The sequence below is a fragment of the Strongylocentrotus purpuratus genome, unplaced genomic scaffold (genome assembly GCF_000002235.5).
Source record: "Strongylocentrotus purpuratus isolate Spur 01 unplaced genomic scaffold, Spur_5.0 spur5_scaffold_7, whole genome shotgun sequence".
NCBI classification, from domain to species: Eukaryota; Metazoa; Echinodermata; class Echinoidea; order Camarodonta; family Strongylocentrotidae; genus Strongylocentrotus; species Strongylocentrotus purpuratus.
The window spans coordinates 34,828,105-34,854,925 of NW_022145613.1; the positions used below are offsets into that span (position 1 = coordinate 34,828,105).

The 26,821-nt window shown below is 37.3% G+C and overlaps 1 protein-coding gene across 1 annotated transcript; it reads left to right on the forward strand.

The window, feature by feature from the left end:
* The first annotated feature begins 3,242 nt into the window (after positions 1-3,242).
* LOC100891238 lies at positions 3,243-22,789 on the forward strand. Its single transcript, XM_003725576.3, has 2 exons — positions 3,243-3,576; positions 19,131-22,789. Exon 2 carries the CDS (start codon positions 19,152-19,154, stop codon positions 20,394-20,396), a length of 1,245 nt encoding a protein of 414 aa, XP_003725624.1. The 5' UTR covers positions 3,243-3,576; positions 19,131-19,151; the 3' UTR covers positions 20,397-22,789.
* The last annotated feature ends 4,032 nt before the right edge of the window (positions 22,790-26,821 follow it).

Consider the following 26,821-nt stretch of genomic DNA (forward strand, 5'->3'; position numbering starts at 1 on the left):
AAATGGACTCTTTTTAAAAGGCTTCACTCTTTTCCTTTCCTTTTCATTTCTTCACGTCAATTTTGATCTGACTACCGAATAAAAAGCTCTCTGAAACTCAACATGCATGCTAAGTGTACAAGTTTTTACAGAGTGAGAGAGGAGCGATAAAAAGATTTAGGGGACTATGCGAGAGAGAGAGAGAGAGAGAGAGAGAGAGAGAGAGAGAGAGGGGGGGAGAGGGAGAAGAGAGAAAATAGAGAGAGGGAGAGAGAGAGAGAGAGAGAGAGGGGGAGAGAGGGGGAGAAGAGAGAAAGATAGAGAGAGGGAGAGAGACAGAGAGACAGAGAGAGAGAAAAGAGAGAGAGAGGGAGAGAGAGAGAGAGAGAGGGGGGGGGGTGGTAAAGAGACAGCGGCAGAAATTAGATAGCTTCTAAGTGGCGCACTCATGCAAGCGTACCCCAATATTATGTAGATGATTTAATAGTGAGAGACGAAAATGTAAAGCACCCGACTACATGGCATTAAATGGCGAGAGTGAGAAGACTCTGTTCACTTTCTATTTAGGTTAGTTAAGTCTTTGCTCTTTCTGGTTCTATGCTGCATAAATGAAAGGATGAAACGGTTGCTAGGTGACGAAATGAAAGTGGATTTGGGTTGCCGGTTCCATGGCGTTTGGGATGTCGCTTTAAATCAGTGAGCATGAATTCAGACCAGACAGCTTTGAAAACAGCATTATGTTCTATGCGTATTTGACAATTGTATAGGTCATATCGCTAATGTCGATAAACAACGTATTTTTGCCTTGTTCAGAGAGAGGAGGGGTGTGGCTTAAATCAAGGAAATTCTGTGAAAATGGGGAAGGAAACAGAAATCTCTTGGATTGAGTAAGGCGGATTATTATTCACTATTCCAGCTGTCAAAACTGACCTTAAAATTATTCGCATCGATGCAACCAAATCCATACCGACTATTTCACCATCTACAGTAGATCATCGGTCTCTCTCCTCAAGAATCAATACTCTAGATGGAATAAGTATTTTTTTATTGAAATACATTTAAGTTGAAGGATGGAATGGGTAAACCGCAGTCAGTGTCTTTACGTCGTCTGAAACCACTGAAGAAAAATAGAAGAAGAATATACTGAAATTGAAACCAAGCCTTTAATGGTTATACATCTCACTGCTGATTGAAATATGGACTAAACTACTTTCGTGAAAATAGCAACGTTTTCAAAAATATCATAAACATTTTTATCCCGTAGTAAAGGCGTATATAGAGGTAGTTTCATTGTCATAATAACTGTTTTCATGACTAAGAGAGATAAGGTAAGAGTGTACAGATGAATATTATCAATTATTGGTCCAAATTTTCCTAAACAATCTTGTTTGGGGCTAAAATACTCCTAAAATGATATTCCAAAATATATAACTCACCGAGGAACAAAAGTCCCTTGGTGTGTTTCTTGGCAACGTCGGCACTATTCTTTGAAATGGAATCTAAGTTGGTGATAGGCCTATTTAATTCGTATATTCCAACCAACGAATCCAGTATTCAGCAATTCTATATAATACACCTGTCACCCCATGCGACCCCCGCGCTTTGACCGGCTACCATAATCCTCTATCGGTAGGGGTAGTGATCATAATTTTTTTTCTTCTCGTATTTGACCTCGAAAATGTGAAAATCGTGCCGACCAATATCTCGCTCAGTGGGGGGAGGGGGGGGGTATGCATCAACAAAAAAAAGCCAGGGGGGCCGGGCCCGTCGGCCCCCCCCCCCCCCCCCCGTGGATCCGCGCCTGGGGGGGGGGGGGGGTACCAGTCTTAATCGGAAAAAAATGCAATGTCAATTCACAAGTCTACTGATTGAGGGGTGCGGGATGTCATTTAGATCTTTTCTTCGATCGTCTCACCCTTTCCATTTTTTAATTTTCCGGCTTTTTTTTTTCTTTCTTTTTTCTTCACCAGTCAAAAAGTTGGGGCACGTGTCCCCTGTGCGTCCCCCCCCCCCGTAGCTACGCCACCGTTAGACTCACCTTTAGAAAACTCATGACATTTCGGATATCGCAGCTCTCTGAAATCTGGTGAAGAGGAATATTATGCCAATATTCGACACCATTATTCCCCAAAGGATGTAAACGAAGTCATATTTTTCATCATGATGTCACGTGACTAGATACATATTTCATTGTTTAGGGACCGATGAGTGTATCGATAGCTGAAAATGAAACGACTCTTTTTCATGTTTTTTTCTCATTCAGGACGCATGAAATATTGCTGAAGGTTCTACAGGAAAGAAACTATCCCCAGAGGTACGGAGTAATGTCTATGAGGAGATTGCATTGCAGCTAGGATGGAAGTATCATGGTTCCGTGGTTTATTCACCTGACTATCAATCGGGAAGTTACTGATCCTTCATTGGCCCGCGGCTAAAGGTCATGAGACAAGAATTTTAATACCAGAAAATGTTCCTTTATAATCATATAGATCTACAGTCACACTGCGGCTAAATTGACTTTACCCCCCTCCCCCAAAGCACCCCCTACAGCACCCCCAGCATTCACTTAACAAAAAGACCCCTCTTAAAATCCTCTTCGCTCCTATTCATATTATCATAGCATGTTTTTTCCATGTTCTCTCAAGTTGAGGATTTTCCCTAACGGAACTTCCTTCCAATGAAATTTAAGAACAACCTTAATAAAAAGCATCCCAGGCTTTAAATAGATTCTACGGAACTGGGCCCCGCTGCATAAAATTTACCATTGATGATAATTTTGCCATTAATGGTAACTACCATGGCAACACCACTCAACAGCCAATCAAATCATGGTTTTCATGTAAGTTACCATTGATGACCTTGGTGGACAAATCGAGTAAAATGGTCTGGAGCGAAAGGTCAAGAAATCCATGAATACCAGCATGGCCTACTTCTTAAAACGGAACCGTAATGAAATAAGTAATGCATTGTCAGTAAGCTATTAATGTAAAGTAAAACTCATCTCCCTATCCCATTTATCATCGCCTCAATTTAAGTGGCTGTTGTTTATCGCATGGAGAGTACAAGACAGTGTACGGTGACCCAAACGTGGATGAGCCCGATGGAGGAATTAGCGACCAGCGGATCCTATGAAACCCAAGTCGAAATAAAAACACGATGGACGGAAAAATTATGAATCATCTCGCTGGTTCAGCCTCAGGCTGTATAAACAATTATCTTGTCGACGGGTGGAAAAGGAAATGCGGAGAAGGATTATACTAGGGTGTGTTAGCTTACTATGCATTCGTGTTGACGCAACATTAAACTCGAAGAAAAGTTTAGTTTATCCATAATGATTCGCGTGCAGATGGCATTAAGCAGGGTTTTTTTCCGCGCTCGATTGCCTGTCAGGCGATGTATCGCGATCACACGCGCTCGTCGTCTGCAAATTCAACCCACTTATATATAAAGCGTGTTTAGATTTGCTTTCCGCCACAACCGACGAGGTAGCAATACGGGAAGTCGGTGGCAGTGTTACTGACGATGTGGAATGTTTTTAGCGATGAGGGTATGTGCCTTACTTGAGGATTATTGCTCTGACCTGGATTGAACCTTAAGGTAGGTTGATAACATTATCGTGAAGCCATTTTTGTCATATTCTAACCAAGATTACGGAGCCTCTTACACTTTTAATATAATTAATCTTGTCCGTTCTTATGCTGCAATTAATTCTTGTATTACCTTGATATGAACTTAATAACAACGATAGTACATTAGTACTACAACATCAACGTATTTTAATAAAGGTGTGAAGCATTTCGTTTGGACTCATCATGCAGTCCTCGTTATGTTTATTCATTTATTCAAAATGTTTTATCAACTTAAAATATTTAAACAATATTATTCGCGGCCAATGGGCCGAATGGCAGATTATTTCAAATTGATAAATAGGATAGAGATATAATGGATATCCATCGTAAAAGATGAACAGATATGAAAATATCAAAATCACAATCCAGTAGGGAACATGTTATGTTTACTCATGCAGTAGGTAAGGTGAAAACGAGTCGTGCACAATTTACATTTGCTGCTGAAGTTCAAATACATTATAGTTGAAGGACTTTGAACGTGCTATTCATGTCGAATTCAATCTCATGTTACACTGCGAATCTAGTGAAAGTCGAGGAACCTTCATTATCAAAACCCGGAAGTATCATATTTTCTTCGTAGTTCACAATTCCTCGTTTATGTTTTCAATCATAGTAGGTTTCGTACGCTGTCATTATTTTAACCATCGAAACCACTTTTTAAATGGTTTCACATTCAACTCTAAAATGATTAATTTTCAACGTACAATCATTGGCCGTTATATACATAATTGTCATTTATTCTTTATAGCGAGAGAGGGGAGGAAATAGAGAGAAAGGGAGGGGGAGAAAGAGAGGGAGAGAAAGAGAGAGAGAGAGAAAGAGAGAGAGAGAGAGAGAGAGAGAGAGAGAGGGGGGGGAACAACAAAGCAAAACACGAACAAAAACTACAACAAAGACCAAATCTATGCATGGCAAATTAAAATGTTCTATCTGAGACATTGAGGAAGTGAGAAATTGAGGAAGTTGTCTATTCATGATAATGTGAAAGTATAAAAAAATATTCCATGCTTAAATGTGCTTTTGCATGATTGGACTTTGCATAGAAAGGGTTGCCAAGGAGAACTACGATTTTCGTTGCTATACATTCAACCACGCACGAACTTCATTATTATATTGCAGTTTGAATATTGGATTAGGCACGGCTACAACTGCGCTGAATCTCATCAGAGACGGAGAGCCGATTGTCAATTTAATATAATTATCTTCCTTATGGTCGAATTTTGTGCATGGTAGCAAAATAATTTAGATAATGTAGACACTAATATGGACGGTAAGCGATATACAAATATTTCAGTAGTAGCAAAACAAGAGCTGAAAGACCATATTCGAACTGAAAAATGAAATGAATGGATGAATTATTTATCAACGAAAAGCTTATAAGCGACAGATTATAATAATATCAATTATATGTCATTTTTGGTGTCTGTCAGAGGAGTTTTAGCTCTCTGAAAGCTCAAAATCTAAAGCTTTGAAAATCGGAAGTTGTCGGCCTAAAACTGTATGAATATGACGGACAAAGTAAGAGGACAAAATATACAGTTCCTCGGGTAGATAAAGGAACATCCCTTCACTGCTATTATGTAAAAATGTGTAGAACAGGTGGAGTAAGCATATTCACAATGACTTTGCATTATTAAGCACGGCTCATCGCTTCAGCTAGGTGAACTGATCGGTCCACATGTTCATTGTAACTTCGGCAAATTTGACACCTGTTGACCTGTAATTTGGAGGGGTGCGTAAAATGAGGTTTTAATTTGCTTTTGTGCAATAATGAAAGGGTAAATACTTTTTAATCCTTTATATTTGTGTTCTATATTAATTCAATTTTCCATTCATATCTAGTTGTATTTTCATCGGATAGGGTCTTTAAGGGGTGCTTGTAAAGATCGGATATTAAATTGTTGTCATTGTATTAAATGGAATGGACTGTATCAATACATACACTACATAACTTTCTATTAAAAAAAGAATGTCCTCTTTTTTCACTCCCCCGAGAGTCACGACAGTGATGACTTGTTTAGGAGTGAATATCTGTTTATGTGCTCTCTAAAAAGATAAGGGTGAATTTTAACTCTATTTTCACTACCTATTCACTCTCCTATGGGGTCACGTCTTATTTCACCCTTTTTCTTAGAGAGAAAATCCATGTGGGTTTTTTAATGTAGTAATTGAAGACAAGAATTATATCAACTATCGATTAGCTTCAAAATGAGAGTTAGGGCAGTTTAAGATGCAAAGATAAAGACTGATAAATTCTCATCATGTCAAAGTAAAAGCTCAAGCTATAACAGGAGTGGAGCAAAGCTTGGTGATTAAAGCGAATTTCCTCTTTTTCAAATAAGCATTTACTTTCAATTCTGAGAAAACAAATCTAAATAAGAATTCAAGTTACTGCCAGTCTGGGGAAGCAATTACTGTTAGCAGGCCGGGTAACAAGCATTTGCATTATTAATACATACTAATAACTGGTTGGAATATCTGAACATATACAAGCAAAATGTTAGAAAAGGCTTTTGCTACTTTTTTTGATAGCAACGTCCAAGACTTTCTTTTCTTCAAATATCAATTTACAAAATAATAACGAGATATTTTATTTGTGTTTAACAATGGCACGATGTCTTTGAGAATCAACTTTCTCACTATTTGGATGGGAAACCTCGACATGTCAAAGTAGTATCGCTGTCCTTTGGTTAAACTCTACGGGTACTTATTTATCTAGCTCTTCTATTTATCCTCAAGTGTTTTTCCCGGGTATTTCTTTTTGGACGAACTTGAAACGAACTTGAGTTTCAGTGCAGTCCGTGATCCTTGTGGCGCCTTCCTGATGTATCCCCCGGGTAAATTCTATATGTATACTGGCCTTCCGTTGTACATGTATATCCGGCAAACGGATGCGATGTGAAAATGGTTCTTGAGATGGCAAAATACTACGCCGAAGGTATAATATACTAATTTATACATATTTTGTAGATATAATATATATATATACATTTTGAAAGCTGGAGTAGTTTATTCTTTCAAAAATTATAATGAATATAGTCTGTTTCGTCCGAAGGCTCATGGACGACTACTGAACTAAAATGACAAACTAAAGAGGTATGTGCTTAAATGAATGTACAGTATATAGGAGTTACAACAAAATAAGAGGTACTTGGCGATACAAGACACTGGACAGTACTAATTTATTGATGAGCCTTCGGGTGAAACGTGAAACAGACTTTACACCTAACTTCGTGGAAGAATCAACTATTCTAGCTTACATAATGAGACGTACTAGCTCCTTGTTTGTACAGCCATGAAACTAGGATTCTTTTAACTTTTGAAACATAACATTATAATGGGCCTATACCTTACCTAATCATTTTCTGGAAACTTTATTGAATGTTTGTACACTCAGTCGGATTACACTACGTTCACCACCAAACTAAAGTGTTAGGTACCTTTAAAAGTGGTAAAGAAAGTAATTACGTAGACCGCCCGCACAATCCATAACGTAACCCAAGGCAAGCTGTGGCAAGCCATGAAGAATCTTCAGACAGTTTTTATTCTCGTTGAGGCTATTACTATGGGGACTCGTGATCGGTGATTGATGAAAACGTCATAACCTAATCTCACTAATGCATCCTAGTCTTGAATAATGGTTACTTTATTTAAATTACCGTGATACACATGAAGCGAGCGAATTCACGAACCATCTTTCCTGGAATTAGTCACAAGGTAATGCATAATTCATGCGTCTTTCATTAGATAATGGACAGTGGCGTAATGAGCAAAAACTTGGAGGGGGGGGGGGGGGGCAGAAAGAAATAAAAATCCGGAAAATCATGTCATTTAGTAACACTAGTAAATCACTGGAATCGAATTAGAAATAAACCACGTTTGATTTTTTTTCGGGGGGGGGGGGCAACTACCCCTCCCCCCCCCCCCCCCCCCCCGTCAGTACGCCAATGGTAATGCGTCACGTTTAACTCGTAGTCGTCTGCTAGAAGATACCACGACGCAAGTAAGATTTAGAACACACCTGGAACACATTTTCCTCCTTATCCTTACTAAAGGCAATAATCACCAAAGTATAGAACGGCCAAGCTTTCTAGGAACAGTCATGTTCTGCTTGTAAGCTATAATGACGTAAGTGAACACCATTTTAGGTGTATTGTTGCGATAGGCAACTTAACTTTTGTCAAGGAGGACTACTGTAGTGTCAGACGCATTGAGACGGCATTTGGTGAGTTAGGACTGCGCCAGTGACTTGCTGGGTCTTTGACGCACCATGTGACAGTGAAAGTGTACACAAACTGTATGTACATGAATGGTGAAAAAATGTGCGTTGAATTACTGACACATTCGATGATTGCCTCCATATTTTGATTAGCGCAGCCGTGGATAATGGCGCAATCGAAATGATGTGTAACGCGTATTGTGCTTATAAATACCCTTGGCAAACAAGGCGCCATTTCGATTGCGTCATTATATTTGCTAATCAGATACGAAGGTAATTATGCGCAGTCGCTGACGCAGTCGTATGTCAGCAAAAGGCTCCTCGTGTGGAACGGACATTAATTCATGAGATATTTTCAGAGCAAAGAATTAACACCCAGATTTGAATTAAAATTGTCGCTGCTATAATAACATATTTCGACAAAGTCAAATGAGATATTCGATAATCGAACCACGATAATGCTGTTTATCATATACTTTGGCCTAGGCGGACGTGAGATTGATGACTTTAATCATAGTGTGATAATGTATGCATTACGAATATCGATATTTGTGATAATTTTACCGTGCTTGCTTCAAATTGAAATTATTGGATTATCCAATTAAATCACGAATTTTACTGTTTAGGACTTCTTTCGTCATGTTCGGAGATGAAATTTGTCATTATAACCACTTTGTGGTATGCAAGATAGCTTTTCAACCTGCTTTATCTGTTCTTTGAGCATGAAACTTTTTAAAGTAATACCTCTACATTACAACAATCGTGCATCTTCCCTCGTTTGAAAAGCGTGTTCGGATGTGCAATCAATGTTTATATGGAAAAACTCAAGGATTTATAAACATCCATGTAATACAGTCCATGCTTTCCTGCTTTGCCTATATATATTACTGAATCGATAAACGAAACATGATATCTACGTCTAAAGGAGCACTACTTTTGAGGCCTTCAATCCATTTCTATCAGCCTCCCCGCATACTGTAATCGAGTTACATTGGCAGGTATTGAAAAATCCGCTTAATTTGTTTATTTTATTTTAAAATAAATGTTTTCATTCGTGAATATTAATGGAAACAGAAAGATGGTGGAATGAATTATCATCAGTTCCATTATAATGAGCGATTATTTATTCTGATATTGCGTGCATGTCCAACATAGTCCTGTAGCTCAGCTAACTCAGGGGCCAGGGTAACAACAATACAATCCTTTGTTATATCCAGACGGCTGCTGGTGAATAAGAAGTGTAAATTTCCCGCCAAATAAACAGAAAAGACAACCAGTGAGGTAGGTGTGCTTGAGACGTCACTTAAAAACTCAATACTGTCAGTTAAACTACGGTCAAACTCAAGCTTAGGCATATCATTTACATGGCTGAAGACTTGTGGGAATGGGGGCAAAAGAGTAGAAAATCGGTCACTAGGATGGAAATGGTCGAGGGGCAGGCTCTCAAGGTGCTTCTCCAACAAGAGAAGTGACCTCCAAAAGAAGAAAAACAAAAAAGAGGGAAGAAGATGAAAAGAGAGTGATATAATCCGGAGTAGATATATTAATAACAGTGAGTGGAGAAGACGACGACGAAGAAGGAGAAGAAGAAATGTAGAAGGAGGAGAAGAAGGAGATCGAACGAGAAGAAGAAGAAACAAGAGAAGATGAAGAAGATGAACGAGAAGAATGAGATGATGAAGAAGAAGATGAAGAAGAAGAAGAAGAAGCAAGAGAAGAAGGAGAAGATGAAGAAGAAGAAGACAAAGAAGATGAAGGAGATGAAGGAGATGAAGGAGATGATAAAGAAGAAGAAGAAGAAGAAGAAGAAGAAGAAGGAGACGAAGAAGAAGAAGAAGAAGAAGAAGAGAAAGAATAACAACAACAAGAATGATAATGATAATGATAAAAAAAGAAGAAGAAGAAGAAAAGGCAGTGGTAGAAATATTATTTAGTAAGAAGAGAAGACGACGGAGACGACGACGATGGCGAAGAAGAAGAAGAAGAAAGAGAAGAAGAAGAAGAAGAAGAAGAAGAAGAAGAAGAAGAAGAATGAGTTCTTGCTTTGTTTGGTTTTATACTATTTCCATTGTAAATGCATTTCGTTAGGCAGCGCACATAATTATTCTACAAGCATCCCAAAAACCTGCAAAATCTAATTTCGGAGCAAAATATTTCATCCGATGGGAGTTTTCATTAGTAATTTTGATGGCATAATTATTGGACCTATTCTTCAACCTAGCTCAACAATAATCTACAACATGAGAATTAATTTCCCCTGGCCCAGTGTGGGGAATCTTACTTGGCAAAGCAAAGAATGAAGTGCTCAGAAAAGCTTAGGATATTAGGAAGCCAGTGGCAAGTTGATGCGAATTTAATCAGGAGCAGCTTCTGGGTATCAAGATAAAAGGAATGACGAGTTACGCGATCGATGGAAACGAGATCATTCTTTCTTATTTTCCCCACGGGAACGGACGTGATTTTGTTCGAATGGCGGGTGTTTTTAATCTTCTACGCAACATTTAATTCGTTGATTGTTTGGACGAGGCATTCGATGAGATCGCGTTCTGCAACGATGATTATCATTTACAAAGGGGCACAGGGCAAAAATACTTCATGATTATGTTTCCTAATAAGAAATCTGATTTGGTTAAATACAGGCTATATTTGGAGGGAAATTATTGATATACAATCTACCAAATATTTGGTCAAATTCAATTCAATTCAATTCAATCGAGGTATATTCAAACACGAATGGCAGTCATAGACTGAATTGTACATGCTCTCACAGTGCAGGTAAAAAACCATGCGTGTATAAAATAAAAACATTCGATCAGAAAAAATGGAGTTAAATATATTTCTACATTGCGGCGATTATGTACACAAAATACCGTAGCTTGGATAGGGGTTCGGGGGAGGGGGCAGAAGCCTCTACTCCCCATTCGATGGGGTCCAGAAAGTACTCTATGCTTTTAAAAGCTTCTTACCTTTTATGATATTTCATCTGATCTGCATTATTTTATGTAAACATTCAAGACTACACCCTGTACGAATCAATCAGGTGTTTTTTTTAATTTGGGGACGGTTTATCCAAATCGATTCTTCTATTTAAAAAAGCTTCCTAGAATTAGCAAAATGGAATTCAGACTATAAGATAGATTTCGATATAGATGTAAATACCTTTCAGTATTTGATTATGGATGATTAGCTGGCCAACTATTAATGAAAAAGATGAATTTTACATTTTTACAATTGGTGACCGACTATAATTTTGTATGTGAATATAATCTCCTATATATAATTAGAAGCTAATTAATTAGCCTAGATTTGATAGCAATCGGAAATGTGATCCCGTTGGCGGATAATCCAAGTCATTCCTCAGCTGCTCGAGATGAGATTCATTTATCGCCACAAACCATAATAATCTTGCACACGTTGTGCGATGTTCGATTTTTTCCTTCCATCAGACCGCCTTTCTATTCACCCCACCCCCTCTTTATCTCTCTCTACCCTCGCTCTTTCCCTCATTATCTCATTTTTCCATCCCCATCTTCTCACTATGTTCTTCTCTTTATTTTATTTACATTTCTGTCTCGCGGTCTGCACGTCTTTTCACATTTCGACATTCCGCATCTGTATCACGCTCAGTGTTATTTTTTCTCCATTTGGAGGAACTCTGACATTTAGAGAAAACATTCAAATATTTTCTTGTCTTAATGGAGCAAACAAGTCTGGCATGAGTTGAATGCTGATATTGCTACGTGCGAAATTGAAAGCATGCACGGATGTTTAATATAACAATCAATCTATATTACGGAACGTGGACATAACAGTCTGTCAAACGCGGTACCAGTAAACTTCCATCTTATTCACGCAAGTCAGTAAACTCGAGGACGTCCGGAAAAGGGAAGGAGCACTAAATAAATAAAGGGATGCGTGTGAATAAAATATCTTTTGAAATCAAGAAATGACGAAGAAGGAAAAGGAAAGAAAGGATAGGAGGACAATTAGGACAAGAAAAGGGGGAGAAAGGAGCAAAAGAATTAGCTTGTTCATATTTCTCTCAAACTTTTGTCATCCTGATTTCATCTGCTGATTTCCGTCTGCAATGTCGTGTACTAGTACCAAGATTGCTAAGAATTGCTAACATTTCCTTTCCAGAGATAGTTTATCCTTCAATCTGATATACATCAAGATTCCCTTTTTCTCTTTAACCGATTCATAACTACATTGGCATTACAGATTGCATAAGATGACCATTGTTATTAAAGTTCTTACTTGAGCACCTTGATAAGATTTTGTGATGTTGTCATCAAAAAACGAGTTTATTTAAATACTACGTGGCTCTCTCACGATCTCACAAACTTAGCAAATCAAGTTTTGTTTTGGTCATAAAAAAATACCATATAGAAGATTCTGTTTGGGTACCATACGGATTTCCTAGCTTCAAACTTTCAAATTTCTTGCCCTCATATTTGGTGAGAAGGTTTTGATATAAATTTGCTACTTTCTAGTAAAAGTCTGATCATTTAGTTTGTCCTTCCATATGGGACAAATTTGTTACACTTTATTTCAAAATATCACCTCTAAAATTAGCTTGATGGAAAAAACCCATTGGCATGATAAGACAAAAGGTTCTTTTTCCTTCTGGATAATGAAAAAAGATCGATGACATTTCGTCGAAGGGAACGCCCCCGATGTTCTGCTCTAAAATGACAAATCGAGGAAAAGATGCACGTATAATTGTCAAGCATAGAGGAGAATAAAAGACATCCCTTGGAAAGATTGATGCCATAGGGTTTTCAAAATGTTGTCAATATATGAAAGTGTGTCAACTCCGACACGAGGAGAAGACTTGATACTACATTAGGAGATATTTATCAAAAGGAAGAAGAAGAAAAACACGGAGAAAGTCGCCTATATTCGGTCAGTGTTGGGAATCCTCTAACGCCAGCAGGGATCTTGTCACTTTTGATCTAGGAATACATCTCAATGCATCTTCCATTGACAGATGCTGCCACATGCATACAAGCAACATATATCATTCTACCTATATTCGTGGCGTCAATTAGCACACTGCCATTGAGACGTATTTGCTTAAAAGGATGTGCTGCTGGGTATGTGTGCCGTGCGTTCTGAAAGATAATAATGCTTATGGCCTGTATATACATTTGAGTTAGGGGGCGTTGGTCTCGTAAAATTAATTTTAAAACTAAAACAGTAGTGCTATGTACATGGAGTCAAAACTAGACGTTGATGCGACGAAGTGGCAAAGTCAAATTAAAGGTTGTTTTAAATGTTCTTTTGCTGTTATTTTTTTTTTGCCTTGTATCTACCATTAAATTGGTTTTGTCCTTGGCTATTGTGTTTCCTTAGTTGTGCAAGTTTTAACAATAAAATGATTTTCTTTAAAAAAAAATGACAAGTTAAAAGACTTGAGATTGAGAAACTCGACTAAGTTACAAGAAGGGGATCCATGTTGTACACAGAATGGAAAACATGCACAATTATTAGAGGATAAAATTCTACTTCCCAGGTAAAATAACCACCACACATATCACACATAATTATCCCCTGTTTTTGTTTTGTTCTTGTTTTTAGTTTTAGTTTCAACTCATTTTACCAATTATCGGATAGACGAACAGTATGGGAGCACCTGCTGCACTGGGCTGCTGCAAAGCCCTACTATTACACGCTACTTCAGGCTATGATCATTAGATCTCATGAAACAGATACAAAAGGGTCATTTAAAATGGATGTTAGCTCAGATTCGTCGTTGTAATATGAATAATGATTTAATTTCTCTTCAAAATAGCCATTGAGCATAAGTTTATCTCCTTAATTACCACGATAGTAAGTGGCATTTTGCTATATGTAATTGTTTATCATTGTATTTTGTTAGAGACTACAGTGGTAAGCGCTTTATAAGCACCGTTTTTATTATTATTATTATTATTATTATTATTATTATAATGAATTTTCTATGTTTCATGCCAAGAGACCTCCGAGTGAGTCTGATCTTCACAAAATCAGTATGAGATGGGCGGCAGGACATAATTATCATGTGCCCACCTTTTAGGACTTGTTTACGCCCTTAGACCAATCATTAGGGAAAAGATACAAAACCATAACAAGCGGAAGCATCTAGCATGGAAAGTGTTTACTCAATCTATATGTGACGAAACGCTTTCTCGACTCTTTGATAAAAATGGACAATAATATATCTACAGAATACATGAAATAGGCGAACCATTTTGGATCTTCTTCTGACTAGATGTGTGCACATCGCAGGCGTATTCATACTTCCATTTTTTTTAATCAGAGCGTCTCGATATGACTCTATGTGCAAATGAGAGTCAATTAACGTGATTTTTAAAGCATTTTTCGTCAGTTGGTTGAATTTGACTCAAGCTTTAAAGCAGGCCTCAAAACCCATCTTTTCAAGCAAAAATGTCCATAACTATCGGAAGAGCGGGCGCCTTCGAATATTTGAAACATATTAACAGCGCCATACAAGTGCAGTGGATCATTATCATCATCGCGATTAACAGCTCTTCTGAAGTTGGTTCAAGACGTTTTTCTCATAATAATGATTAGCTATAATTAGGTGGTCTGTTGAAAACAGATCACCTATTGTTTTCGTCAGAATTTTCTTTATTATTATTATTATTCTTTATTTTTATTTATTTCCTACACTTTTTTGTGCCTAGGATAACTCAAGTTCGATTTCGTCAATTTCATTCAATTTTGGCACAGTCATAGGTCATTGTCATGAGACGTGACAGGAACCTTTTCAAGGTCATCACGTCATCGTGACGTCATCCAGGCGCCATTTTGTGAAATCACGTTATCCATCATATCTTCATGATGCATAAGCAAAGGTCATTCATATCCATATCACATATATTTCAGGTCAAGGGTCAAAAGGTCATGTCATCAAAGGTCACATAAAGGTCACGACGCGCACGTACGCGTGCGTCAAAATTTACAAATGCTCAAAATCACTTAACTATTAAAGGAGAGTACGAATCAGGTCATTTTAAGCATTTCAAAATTTTCCGTCCGTAAGTGTCCCCGCGCGCGTTGCGCGCGCTCATAGCGCGCGGAAAAGGTCAAATTCAAAATTTTTACATTATTTAGATTCCTCTTACCGTAAATGACAATTTACATTATTTTTAGTCACCCTTGATCTTTCATAAGGCCGTGAGCGCGCGTCAAAGTTCAAAATCCGCGCGTGCTGCTATGGGCAATATAATGCAAATTTGATCAAAAACATGCCATTTTAAAAATCATAATAGCTCTTCAGATAGTCCATTGACCCCAACTTTTATATCATGGTTAGAAAAAGCATGAGTTGGAGATATGATTTCATGTCTCATTTGACCCTCAATTAACTCATGACGTCATCATAATGGCCTCCGAACTCAAAATTTCAATTTGCATATTATGACGTCAGCATATTTTTGTAAAATTGATTGTATCTCTGTAAATATTGATTAATTTTTTCCAAATTTTGATATGTTCTACCTGAGAATATTGTCTACAAATGCAGTCACCACGATATTTCATTTTGACAAGGGCATCATGGCGTATTTTTGCGATTAAAGCAGGCATGTCAATTTTTCACATTTTGCGTGTATTCTCTATGGGACATGACTTTTTCTCAAAACTAGATTCTACATTCGTGTCTTTCGCGAGCAATATCTCAGTCGTTTTATCTTTGTTTATGCTGAGCTTTGAGTATGTTGTAGCTGAGACAATAAGCTATAACAAGTGTGCCCTTTATTTTTCGATCAGATGCCGGGATCATGCTCATATTTCACTTACAAAGTGGGATTTGTGAATTCTATTTTCCGTTTACGTGTAATCTCTATGGGAAATGTTTTGGCATATCGGTAACGCACTTGACTTCCGACCTCGAGGTCCCTGGTTCGAGTCCGGGAGTTTCCAACAATTTTTTTTCTTCACTTTTATTTTCTTTTTTGACTTTTCAATGTTCATAAAATTGAAAACAGACCACCTAATTCGTCCCCATGACGAATTAAATTTCTAGTTATCTATTATCGTTCGTTAGTTACGTATTCTCTGTTTCATTGTTTTCGCATGTGATTGAAAGCATGTGATTTTGAAAAGGAATTTGTCTTTAAAGTCCAAACGTTCACCTTGATGTTCTTTATAAACACTACGAATATGATTCTTTTACTTTATCTGCATATGGCTTTTAAGGACAAACCAAGATAGAGCTGCGACGTGGGCGGGGGAACGATGCGAGGTAAATTTGCTAAAAATGTACATTAAGATCATGTGGTTGGCGGGAATTATTAATGAAGATTTCAGTTTACCTTTTGAAACGATTGAGAATCGATGCAGCTTGAAGGTCGAGACTCATTTTTACTACTTGTAACTAAATCCTCCGATTTATAATAACAAGGAAGTTTGGATTGATATGAACCATTAAATCCACGTAATAAGTCTCGGTAATAAGTATACCCCGCCCGTGGAGATTCACTAAGTGAATTGAAACAAGCTCTACAGGAATAACCATCGGGAGTATTCTGATGTTGACAGAATCCTCAATATTGATCAAAATACTTAGGTAAAGGACGTTATTACCCCAGAGATCTGCTCCACTAAATACTCAGAGGGTTGGTATCCATGTTTTGCTCTTGTACTTGAACAAGTTACTGTTATTCCCAAATGGCATGTGACATACAACATGTTTTTGTCACTGATTGCAATCTTATCAACTAATGGAAAAACAACATCTGGCGTCTTTACCGTTTGTGTGACATTGAGCATGGAAAAATGAGTGAGATGAATATGTGTGGTGTATGCGGAGGAGTATAGGAAATAATTTGCGTTTTAGATTAAATTGATACCTGATGATTGATATATTTCCCTCAAATAAAATGTAATGGAAATACAGTGTTCTAGAGACAGTGTCTTACAACCACAGAGAGACAGTGCCTTACACCACAGTCAAGGACTTAACTTTTCTCCTTCAGTGCCAAATGCAAATGCAAATGTCTAAAATGTAACATAGTTACACTGTAGTTTGACCCGTTAATGCCGTTTGCGCCTTGAGTGTTCAGAGAATGAGAGAGATCGCAAGTATGGCGATAGAGTAAAATGGGTGAAATTGATGCCGAAGCACATCACCCGTGCACCGTTCCATTCCTACTGCATTTGGTGTTTTCTTTTTGATTCCCTATATAGTGTAGTGTTAATAGGCGAAGTGTTTTGAGGTCAATTAAGAACCATGCGATGTCGACTGACCTCGGGAGCGCTATATCGAATGATATAAGTCAAAGAATCAATCGAAATTGATGAGAGTCTAGTGAGGGACTTTACCTAAGTTACATAGGTTTAAAGAGAAGGTTGAGTTCTGGGAAGAGGTGAACAATAGTTTATGAGCGTTATCATTGTTATTATGCAAGTGTGGAAGAACACCAGAAATAAAATGTTCCCTGAAAAGCATGGCTCTTCAATCGCCTTAATATTCTAAAAATGGCATGTAACAGCTTAACAATCTGGACGGATTGTTATGTTTTTTTTTTTAAATCTTTCTGTGTACAGTGCTTGTAACTTTACCAAGGATGTGCCAAATTTCTTATCATTTTCATGATTCCAGACCCTTGCAGTACACACCAATACTTATATGCTAGATGATCAACCTATTCTGATCGATTCCACATCGTTTCTTACACAATGCAATCGCATGACCAGAACTCAACTTTATCTTTAAGCTATAAGAACTTCACGTAACATTCCAAGTATCTTTGGCACAAAAGGTGATATTATATTGCAGCGTTTACATTTGGTCACAAACTATAAATTATGTACGGCATTGAGATGTCATTATTATTAGTATTGTCTATACAACTGTACAATTACATGCACCGTATTTGTCAAAGCTTGGTTGTTAAACGCGAGCAGTGGGACTTACCCTATTGCTATCTACTGAAGATAACATTCGGTGCGATAGCCATGAGAGATGACAAAATGATAATATCATTGACCTCAAAATCTATTTAAAAACACACTAATGGTGATTTTTATTTTTGGAACAGAATCCTTGGGCTAGAGGGAGGAAGGTGTTCAGCACCCCAGACACCGATTCTGCCCCAACGCGTTGACCCCTTTCTTCCAATTAGCTCTGTGAAGCTTACCCTTTTAACCTACAAATTCTAGTTACGCACCTGCATGCATGTCCAAAAGTGCCTTTCTTTTGTAATCGGAGATATTCTATTTGGAATGCCAACTTTAGGCCTACTTTTACTTTTAAAAATTACGAGACAGTGGAAACAAAGATTGTAACTGTATTTATACATGTAGGCCTATACTTTTTTCTTTCGTAGGTTAATGACTAAAGTTTTTTTAAATAATATAAACAAAATAATAATGATGTTGCCTCATTTGATAACAGTTTTGCATGGTTTGAATTTTTCTTTGAAATGTAAATACATGATACGAAACTTGATAGTTTAGTGGATTTCTTATGCTTTGAAAATAAGCGGATCATCTGCAGAGGAAAACACGGAGAACTTTCCCTATTTTCTGGAACGCCTTTAATTTTCTTCGAAGGAATGTTATGGATATTAGTTTCACGCCGCAACGCCTTCCTCGAGCGAATTTTTACAATCGTTGACACATTGTAGCGGGCCCAGGGGTAAAAGCTCTCCATAATAGAACGGCAAGAAAACGGAAGATAAAGAGAGAGATAGAGAAAAAAATATGAAAAAGAAAATAAACGAAACATTAGATACATGAGAATCATAATGATACATTTTCCCTCTTAGTCCTAAATAAGCCGTCCTAAAATGTAGCAGTGCTTGAAATTGAAGCTCTATTCCTTGGGATTTTGTGTCATCTCCAGAACCTGTCTGCAAGATCGCTTTTCGAGAAAATTAGCTCATTTGGGTGTTAGATTTTGCGCCGATAGTCATAATTTGTTTTATTCACAGAGTGAATGAAGAATGGTGTACTCCCTCTTGGGGCTTGTAACCTCTATACTCTCGATCGAAACGACGCATTGCTATTAGGAAAATTGGAAAAAGAGCCAGATATTTTTACAGTTGTATAAATTTGTAATGCCTAAAGTGATCGTTTTAGATCACAAAACTCCTGTTTTCTGTCTCAAAGAAGTAGACAAAATTGGATAAAAAGCCTAAAATCGATAAAGTTGGTACTCTTACAGTTCCTTTTTTCTGCTGTTTCTTAGCTTTCAGTTTATTTACGCCATTCCAGTAATAGTTTCGTCTTTCGATAGAAATTACAATCAACAGCGAGAAGTTGCTAAAATTGATTACCCTTTTTTTTTGCAGGTGCCTTGACAGAGATCCAGGATGGCTAAGGGTGGTGATTTGGACACCCATTTACTTCTAAGAGAAAACCCTGGAGACGGGGTGGACCAATTGGAAAAGTATGGGTCCATCATCAAGGATAGAATGGAGTCACTTAAACAAGAGATTCTGGAAGCAGCTGATGACGACATGCAGCGGATAGAACAGTGCAGGAGAACCCTTCTCCTCCAGGTACAGAGGATGATAGAAGAATTTGACTACAAGCTTAGAGAGGTTGGGATGGGGTATGCCTCCAGGAAGGACGACCAGTCTCGCGAGAACTATGCCGGATGCTTCTCCGTCATCGGACGCTATGCATCAGTTGATATGGATGATCCTGTCGCCTACTTTGAGGAACATGTCACAGCGGTGCTAGATCTCTTGAAAGATATCCAATTCAACCGCGAGAATGCGAACACAAAATTGTCAATTGGCCACATTGTACAGCCCAAGATTCTGCGACTGATAGCATCGATCAAGTTACCAGATTCCTCTGGTCACGCGAAGCGTAGTTTGACCTCACTACCGGACGGAAGTGTCGTCATTGGTCACGAATCCGGTGGTGTTGACATCTTTCGCCTTGACCTTGGAATTAAACGCTTGATCAGTGGAGTGACTGTTCGTGACATGACCGTCCGTCCTGACGGTAGTTTGGTGTTGCTGAGCTTTGACCGTCAGGTTCATGTCTACAGCAAGACCGGTGATGCCTTACAGGTTCTTAGCCCGCAGGAGACATGCTTCATGTTCTCTGTGACAGCGGACAAAGACGACATGCTTTTCGTAGGCGATTGCGAGTTAGAAAAGATCTTTCTGTTTGATCTCAAGAGCGATGCTAAAACGGCTTCTAGAACAATCCCAACTGGTAATACCACTCCATGGCAGCTTTACGTCCTATCCACAGGTAATCTGTTGGTTGCTGATCCATGTCCTCCGTATGGACCTGCCATCAAACTTATGGACCAATACGGATCTATCCTAACTGCAATACACCAGGAAGACTGGTCAAGTGCCTGGTGTGCCGTCGATCAGAATGACAATATCTACGTCGTCTTTTCTAGGAAGGGTGTAGAGAAGTGCGTCTCAATTGACGTGTACTCATCAGAAGGGAAACTCTTTGAAAGCTTGACAAGAAATTTAAAGATCCCCAAATTCCAGTGGCTCTCTGTAACAGTTCCATGTCCTGGATCTGTTGCCATCTGCACGGAGACGTACCTGTTTGTTTATACATGGCAGTCACAATTCCGTTGACTTGGCTCTCTTGAGTTGCCTTGTTCACCTATGTTGAGCTCATTTTTCCGGCCCATGGACTATAACTATAATGTGATTTAATAGAGGCGTGTATTTTAAAGCTACTTACTTATAAACGCTAAGGTGGAAAATACAGTTAAACCTCGCGTTAGTCGACGTCGCTGCATAAGTCAGATTTCGTTTACAAAATGGTAACGCATCGTCCAAACACATCCATAGACATACAGCTTTGGAGAAAAGTTGACAGTTAATTAAATTCAATAGACTGACAAGGAAGGGTGCACAAAATTCATAATCTTGAAAAGTCCAAATTAAACCAACCATACATATATTATGTCAGACTGATTAGACAGAAGAATGTAGATTTTGCTATAATATTATTGTAATGAACGGTTGCCTATGCTTATCGTTCTCTTTGTCGGCGATAAATTTGATAATCGGTTTAATCTTTGATGATATCCACAGATATACTGTACATCTAAATAATACCTTTAATGTATTCCAAATGTCTAAAATACTTTCAACATCTGTACAGCTTTTGCAAGTTTATTTGTGTAATACACTACCGCTATTTTCGTTTATATGTTTAAGAAGGTTCTTTAATGTTGCTTCACGTATGGATAACAACACTTTCGAAGGCGCATTAGTAAGGATTTGAACGCTGGAAGATCCAGGTTAATTGAAATGTTATTCGTTTGTCACCTACTCATGTATCTGCTTCGTGTAGTGAATTCCCTAGAAATAGAGCATTAGAAAAAAATTCTTAGATATGTTATTCGTTTGTCACCTACTCATTTATCTACTTCGTGTAGTGAATTCCCTAAAAATAGAGCATTAGAAGAAGAACAAAATCTGAAATAGAGCATTGGAAATATCAAACTAAATTGATTTCTCTCTCTCTCTCTCTGCCTTTTTGCTCTGAATGAAATATGTGTTTGAACTTTAAGGAAAACGTAATTTCAAAAAGGGGATTAAATCTTGTTTCAGCAGCGAATCGTTTAGATGTATTTGTTTATAAGCGTTTTTTTGAATGGCAAAGGTGCTTTCTAAAAGCTAAAAGGAGATTCGGGTTTTAAGAAAAATGAGGTTCACAAAGACCTTAAAGCAAGCTAAACAAACCTTTCATAGTCTGTTCTTCATCGAATGATTATGTTTCAAAGGTCTATAGTTTAGAGGATTATGTTATGCTTCTCTTTTTTTTACACTGTCAGTTTCAAAATGATATCGTTCCTTGCTTTAGACATTTTCTATAGAGATGGCATTTTTATCTCGTGGTAAAAATCGTTAAGTTTGTAAGCGCTTAGTGATTCTAATAAGCGCTATATAAAAACTGAGTATTATTATTCTTATTATTACCGAGTCGACACTATGAAAACGACATGCGACCCGACCGAGAAAGTATGGTTCTCAGCACACAACATAACAAGACAATTATATTATGACTTATACATAGGAAGAATTTTAAATAGAATTCTGAATCACATCATGAATAAATTCAGGTATGAATATAAATGTGAATATGAAACTAGAATAGGAGCAGCATCACAATCGAAATACGAGCAGAGAGAGAAAGAGAACTCGAGCTTGAAGGACTGATAAAAGACAGAATTATAGGGGGAGATGGTAAAGGTCCAAAGGGAAAGGGGAGATATAGAGAAGGAGAGATGGCTCAGGATAACTAAGGAGAGAGGCTGAAGCTTTTGGTCTAGGGCACAGTGATTATGACGATCACCCCAAAGCTGAAATATTTCGTTTTGGGGTATACAGTTTAGTCTATTGAATTACAAACGGAAAATTAATGGAAAAGAATGGACGAAAGACACATTATTTAGGATGTTGTATAGTGTTTGGTTAAGCTAGGAAAGCAATATTTTACTCTCTTGCGTAGAACTAAATCATATATTGTGTATACCAGATGTAAAGCAATGTGTATATGTGTGTACATTACCGTGTAACTCTGTAATAACAAATTAAAGATTGGATCTTGTAAATCAGTAAGTGCTATTTTATGTTAATTAATTTATAAACTGAACTTTGACATTTCAATGTAGATACTAGTTGATGTACAAAGAATTTAATTCTATAAATGTTGTTTATTGATTTACTACCGTAAATATTTTATTTTTGATAATTTGTTTGATAACTTGTTTTAACGCGGATAATAGAAGCTCTAATTTATTAGAAAGTGCAATCTATTTAAGCAGATGAAATAATGGATTTCTTTAGAAGCATTCTTAGATTATGCATCACTATTCATAGCTGTACTTAGCTTGATCATGAACAAAGGAATATAATCTGCAATCAAACTGACAGACAGTGTTATTCTTCAAAAATTAATTTGATGAACTCTTAGTCAAAGTTATCATTCTTGAATGAATTAAACAGCTACAAAATATCTTGTGAATATTTATTATACGTGTAATTTTAATTCCTCTATCTTAACTGGTGCTGAATTGTCTGAATGCGAACTAATAATTATAAAACAATCTTTTATCGCATTTGTCCACTCTCCGTGGCGTGTCCACGTATTGAAAACCAACATGAACAGGGTAGCGAAAAGAACTGCATGAGACCAATAGCACAATGTTTGCAACCGCGTACCAGAGGTCCCAGCGCACCCCCCCCCCCCCCCCTCCTCGGTAAAAATTAAATGTTTGGTCCATTTTCAAATAATAATATAATAATATTCATGTATATCTTTCTTTATTTTTTAGTTGCATTGTTTTTTCTTTTGATGTGTTATAGGGTTTTGCCTTATTAAATTACACTCTATGCTGGATATACAAATGCATTTTATGAACATCAAACGATTTAGAAAATGTTTAATGTCCTCTTATTCGAATAAATGATTTCAGACGAAAACGTCTTGTGTTATTCAAATGAGACTGTTGCTGTTAAACAGCTGCACTGTTGGTATTATTTGCAATGTCTCTGTTTCTCCCTGTTTTAGAATACTTTAATCATTATTCTGTGATCATTGAATATATACTGCTTTGAGGCTCTAAGCACTTCAGATTGTGGCTGTAGATAATTAATTTCTTGCACGACTCTTCTCAATCGACGTGATGATCTATGTAATGATGACCTTGAATGAGGAGAGCGAGTTTTAGGCAGGACTATTCCTGAAGGCGTTCCGTGATCTTATTGGGACAACGAAAATATGGTGAAAGAGAATACTCATCTTTTCTTTGTCAGGAAACCTACAAAGTAATTCAGCCTGCGGGATGTATATCATAGCATTTCCCGGATTGTTTTTAAAGTATGAGGTTTCACCATAATAAGTATGAAAGCAAAACTATTCCCTTCTGCGATCATTCCTTCGTTTTTTTTAAATGCAAGGAAAACAAAATGCACTTTCCGTCATTACTTTTACCTGAGTTGGCTAATGGTTACCCTTTAACAATTTTATGTATGTGTTTACTACTAAATATGATTGGCAAAAAGGAACGTCTTCTTGTTTTGTTTTGAACGGTAAAAGAAGATTGACGTAAATCAATAAAAAGTTGAAAAATAAACAATGCTGTGTGATATACTCATCCACCCTCATCTTGACAAAATTGTGCAGATTATATCAAAGTTTGACGCATATAATGGATTTTGTGATACACTAGATTTTCTTATCTTTTTTACCATCGTTATACCCATAGTAACCATCATCATAGAAAAGTCTCCATCTTACTAAGAAAGGACATGGAACGTCTGTCTTTGAAAAAAGTCTTCGTGATTAAAAAATGAAAATATTGTAGTCTGCAAATCAAGAATGCGACTAGTTTATCATAAAACATATTCAAAGCAGATTGCATTCAAATATTGACGAGGCATTCACACAAAGTACATCATTCACCAAAGGTCTGTAATTGTGTGAATAATAGTCACATTATACACATCGATTTGTGGAAATGGTTGCCTCTGCAGCTGTCTAATGTTGAGAGGACTTTAAAATGATTTTCCTTTTACCGGATACCTTTTACCTGAGCTATAGGTCGACAGTGGTCGAGATATAATCATAGCAATTGAAACTGCTTTGTTGGTCATATAATATGCAATTACAAAAAATCGTGAGGACAGCTGCTTTCTTCTCATCAGTTAAGGATTATCGTAAAAGCATCGAGGGATAGCTGAAGGACTTTTCCCATGATGATTTTCTTCGAATTGACGGCTTACAAGGCAAATAATATGGATATTAAGAAAGGTTCCCTGGAGCATCTAAGAGCCGACTAGTCGGGGATAAATGGTAAGTTAAGAGCTAAGGGTTTAAAAAGACATATGAAAAGCAAAGAAGAAATGAAAAAGTCAGTTTGTTATAAAAAATCTATGATGATTTCCGTTGCTTGGTATATACGTGTTTTTTCCCCCAACTTGAAAAGGTCGATACCTTGAAATCAATACTGCTCAAAGAAAAGGAAATAACATATCAAAAAATGTCCCCAGGCCAGTTGATAATGTAATATGATACATTTAAACTTTTGAAGCATTGTACTTTTTGTAAGCACTGCCCGCCTTTTTTAAAGTTCATGTCCTTCGACAAGCCTTTAGATGCTTGATGACTATCAAGGTCCTTTCTTTAACAGGTAATACAGACAGGATCGCAGCGTCAGTTCGGTTTAACGGGTCTCACTAGTTGGGTGTAATTCAAAGAAGGAAACCGACTGAGCAGGGAGAGTGTGTGGGAGGGGTCATAATTATCATCTTTTCATACATCGATTTCCCCCTTCATTCTTTCTCCCTCTTTCTTTCGCTCATTCCCCCCCCCCTTTTTTTTTGGGGGGGGGGGCGTCCGGCAGTGGGGGAGGGGGCCTACCCCAGTGTCATTTGTAACTTTGTCACTGTTTGCACACAGGTAATCTACTTCTCTCATTTACTGGGGGGCGGGGCGTTCGGCGGAGGGGGGGGGGGGGAGTGTTACCCCAATGTCATTTGTAATTTCGTCACTGTGTGCAGACAGGTGAGCTACTTTGAAGAGCTGTGTCGTGATCGTAATCTTTTCAAAACGGTTGCCCGATACAATCGTAAGTGTTTGACTATTAAAAATTCCTGTTTTTTCTATATTGAACACCAGTAAAAAAAAAATTAATTTACTCCTCCTTCGTCATCCGCATAATTTCTTTCTATTTTCAACCATGATACCTTTTTATTCGTCCAGCTCTCCTTCTACATTGATTGACTTAAATCGGCCTTCAGTTGCAAAACATTCCACCTGTCAGTTAACTTCAAATTTGATTCAAATGGACTGTCTCGATAGGTCTATAATAAAACAATCTGGCGTCTCTAGAATGCCTAATACGTTTATTTTCCTGAGATAAATACGTTTCCATGTCCAAGGCTCACGACATGTGATAAAATCGATAGCACTTCCACCAAATTATAACGTCCCTGAAACATCATAGTGCATCAACGATGATCAATTGTAGTTGTACTTGACAAAGCTTCAATTCAAGTAACATAGCTGAATACACACGTCGAATGAAAAAAGGGTATGTCTGAGAAATCGGAGAGCCAAACTCCGAATTAAGATTAATAAAAAAAAACTCGTGTCAAAATTTGACATTTGAAAAATGTTTTGCTAAAACTTAGTTAAAGAAAGTTAATGTGCGGTGTGGACAGCAAGCGATGTGTATCAAACTGGCAAACATGAGTTTGATTTGATTTGATTTATTAATCAACAGCAATACAGTAATACATTTCATACAATGTGTTTAAGAAGAAAAACTATTGGTTGGTATAAAAGGGGCCAGATAATAGCACATGTGCTAGTCGAGCATAACCTCTTTTAAAAAAAAGTATTTTGGTACAAATCAGTTTTGAAAACGTAACAAAACAAAAATAATAAATTTGCTTTAAAATATAAGAATACTTAACAATGTCTTTACAAAGTACAAACTGATAATGTAAAATACAATTTGTATACCCATGCAGATTATTTAACTTAATATTTCATTCATAATTTGTTCAACAAATGACTCGTAACAGATTTCCGAAACCTATTTATTACCTTGTTAATTTGACATTGATAGGTAATTCTGTTCCGAAATTCACTGCCCACAAATAAAGACAATGAAAATTGACCTTATGTTGTTATAAATTTTGGAAAAGGTAATTTTATTGTCCAACTTTTGTTTTGTCTTGTGGAATAGCTATGCCCTATAATATCACAGTGCTGTAGCAAAATATGAGGCAATATTAGTCATTGACTAGATCAAACATGAAAGTATAAATTGATAAATCATGGAAATTATACACATTTAGGATTTGCAATCTGTATAATGGAGCTGTGGGAGTTGGCCATTCACTAAATTTTATAGCACGAACTACCATTTTCTGTGACAATAATATACTTAGGCTAGTCTTATAAGTGCTTCCCCCATACCTCTATTCCGTATGAAATGTGTATTTGATGCTAGCAGTTGCTTAACTGTTCCTATAAA

What these genes read in the sequence shown, in the direction of transcription:
- LOC100891238 (XM_003725576.3), top strand. Translation starts at nt 19,152, where the DNA reads ATGGCTAAGGGTGGTGATTTGGACACCCATTTACTTCTAAGAGAAAAC.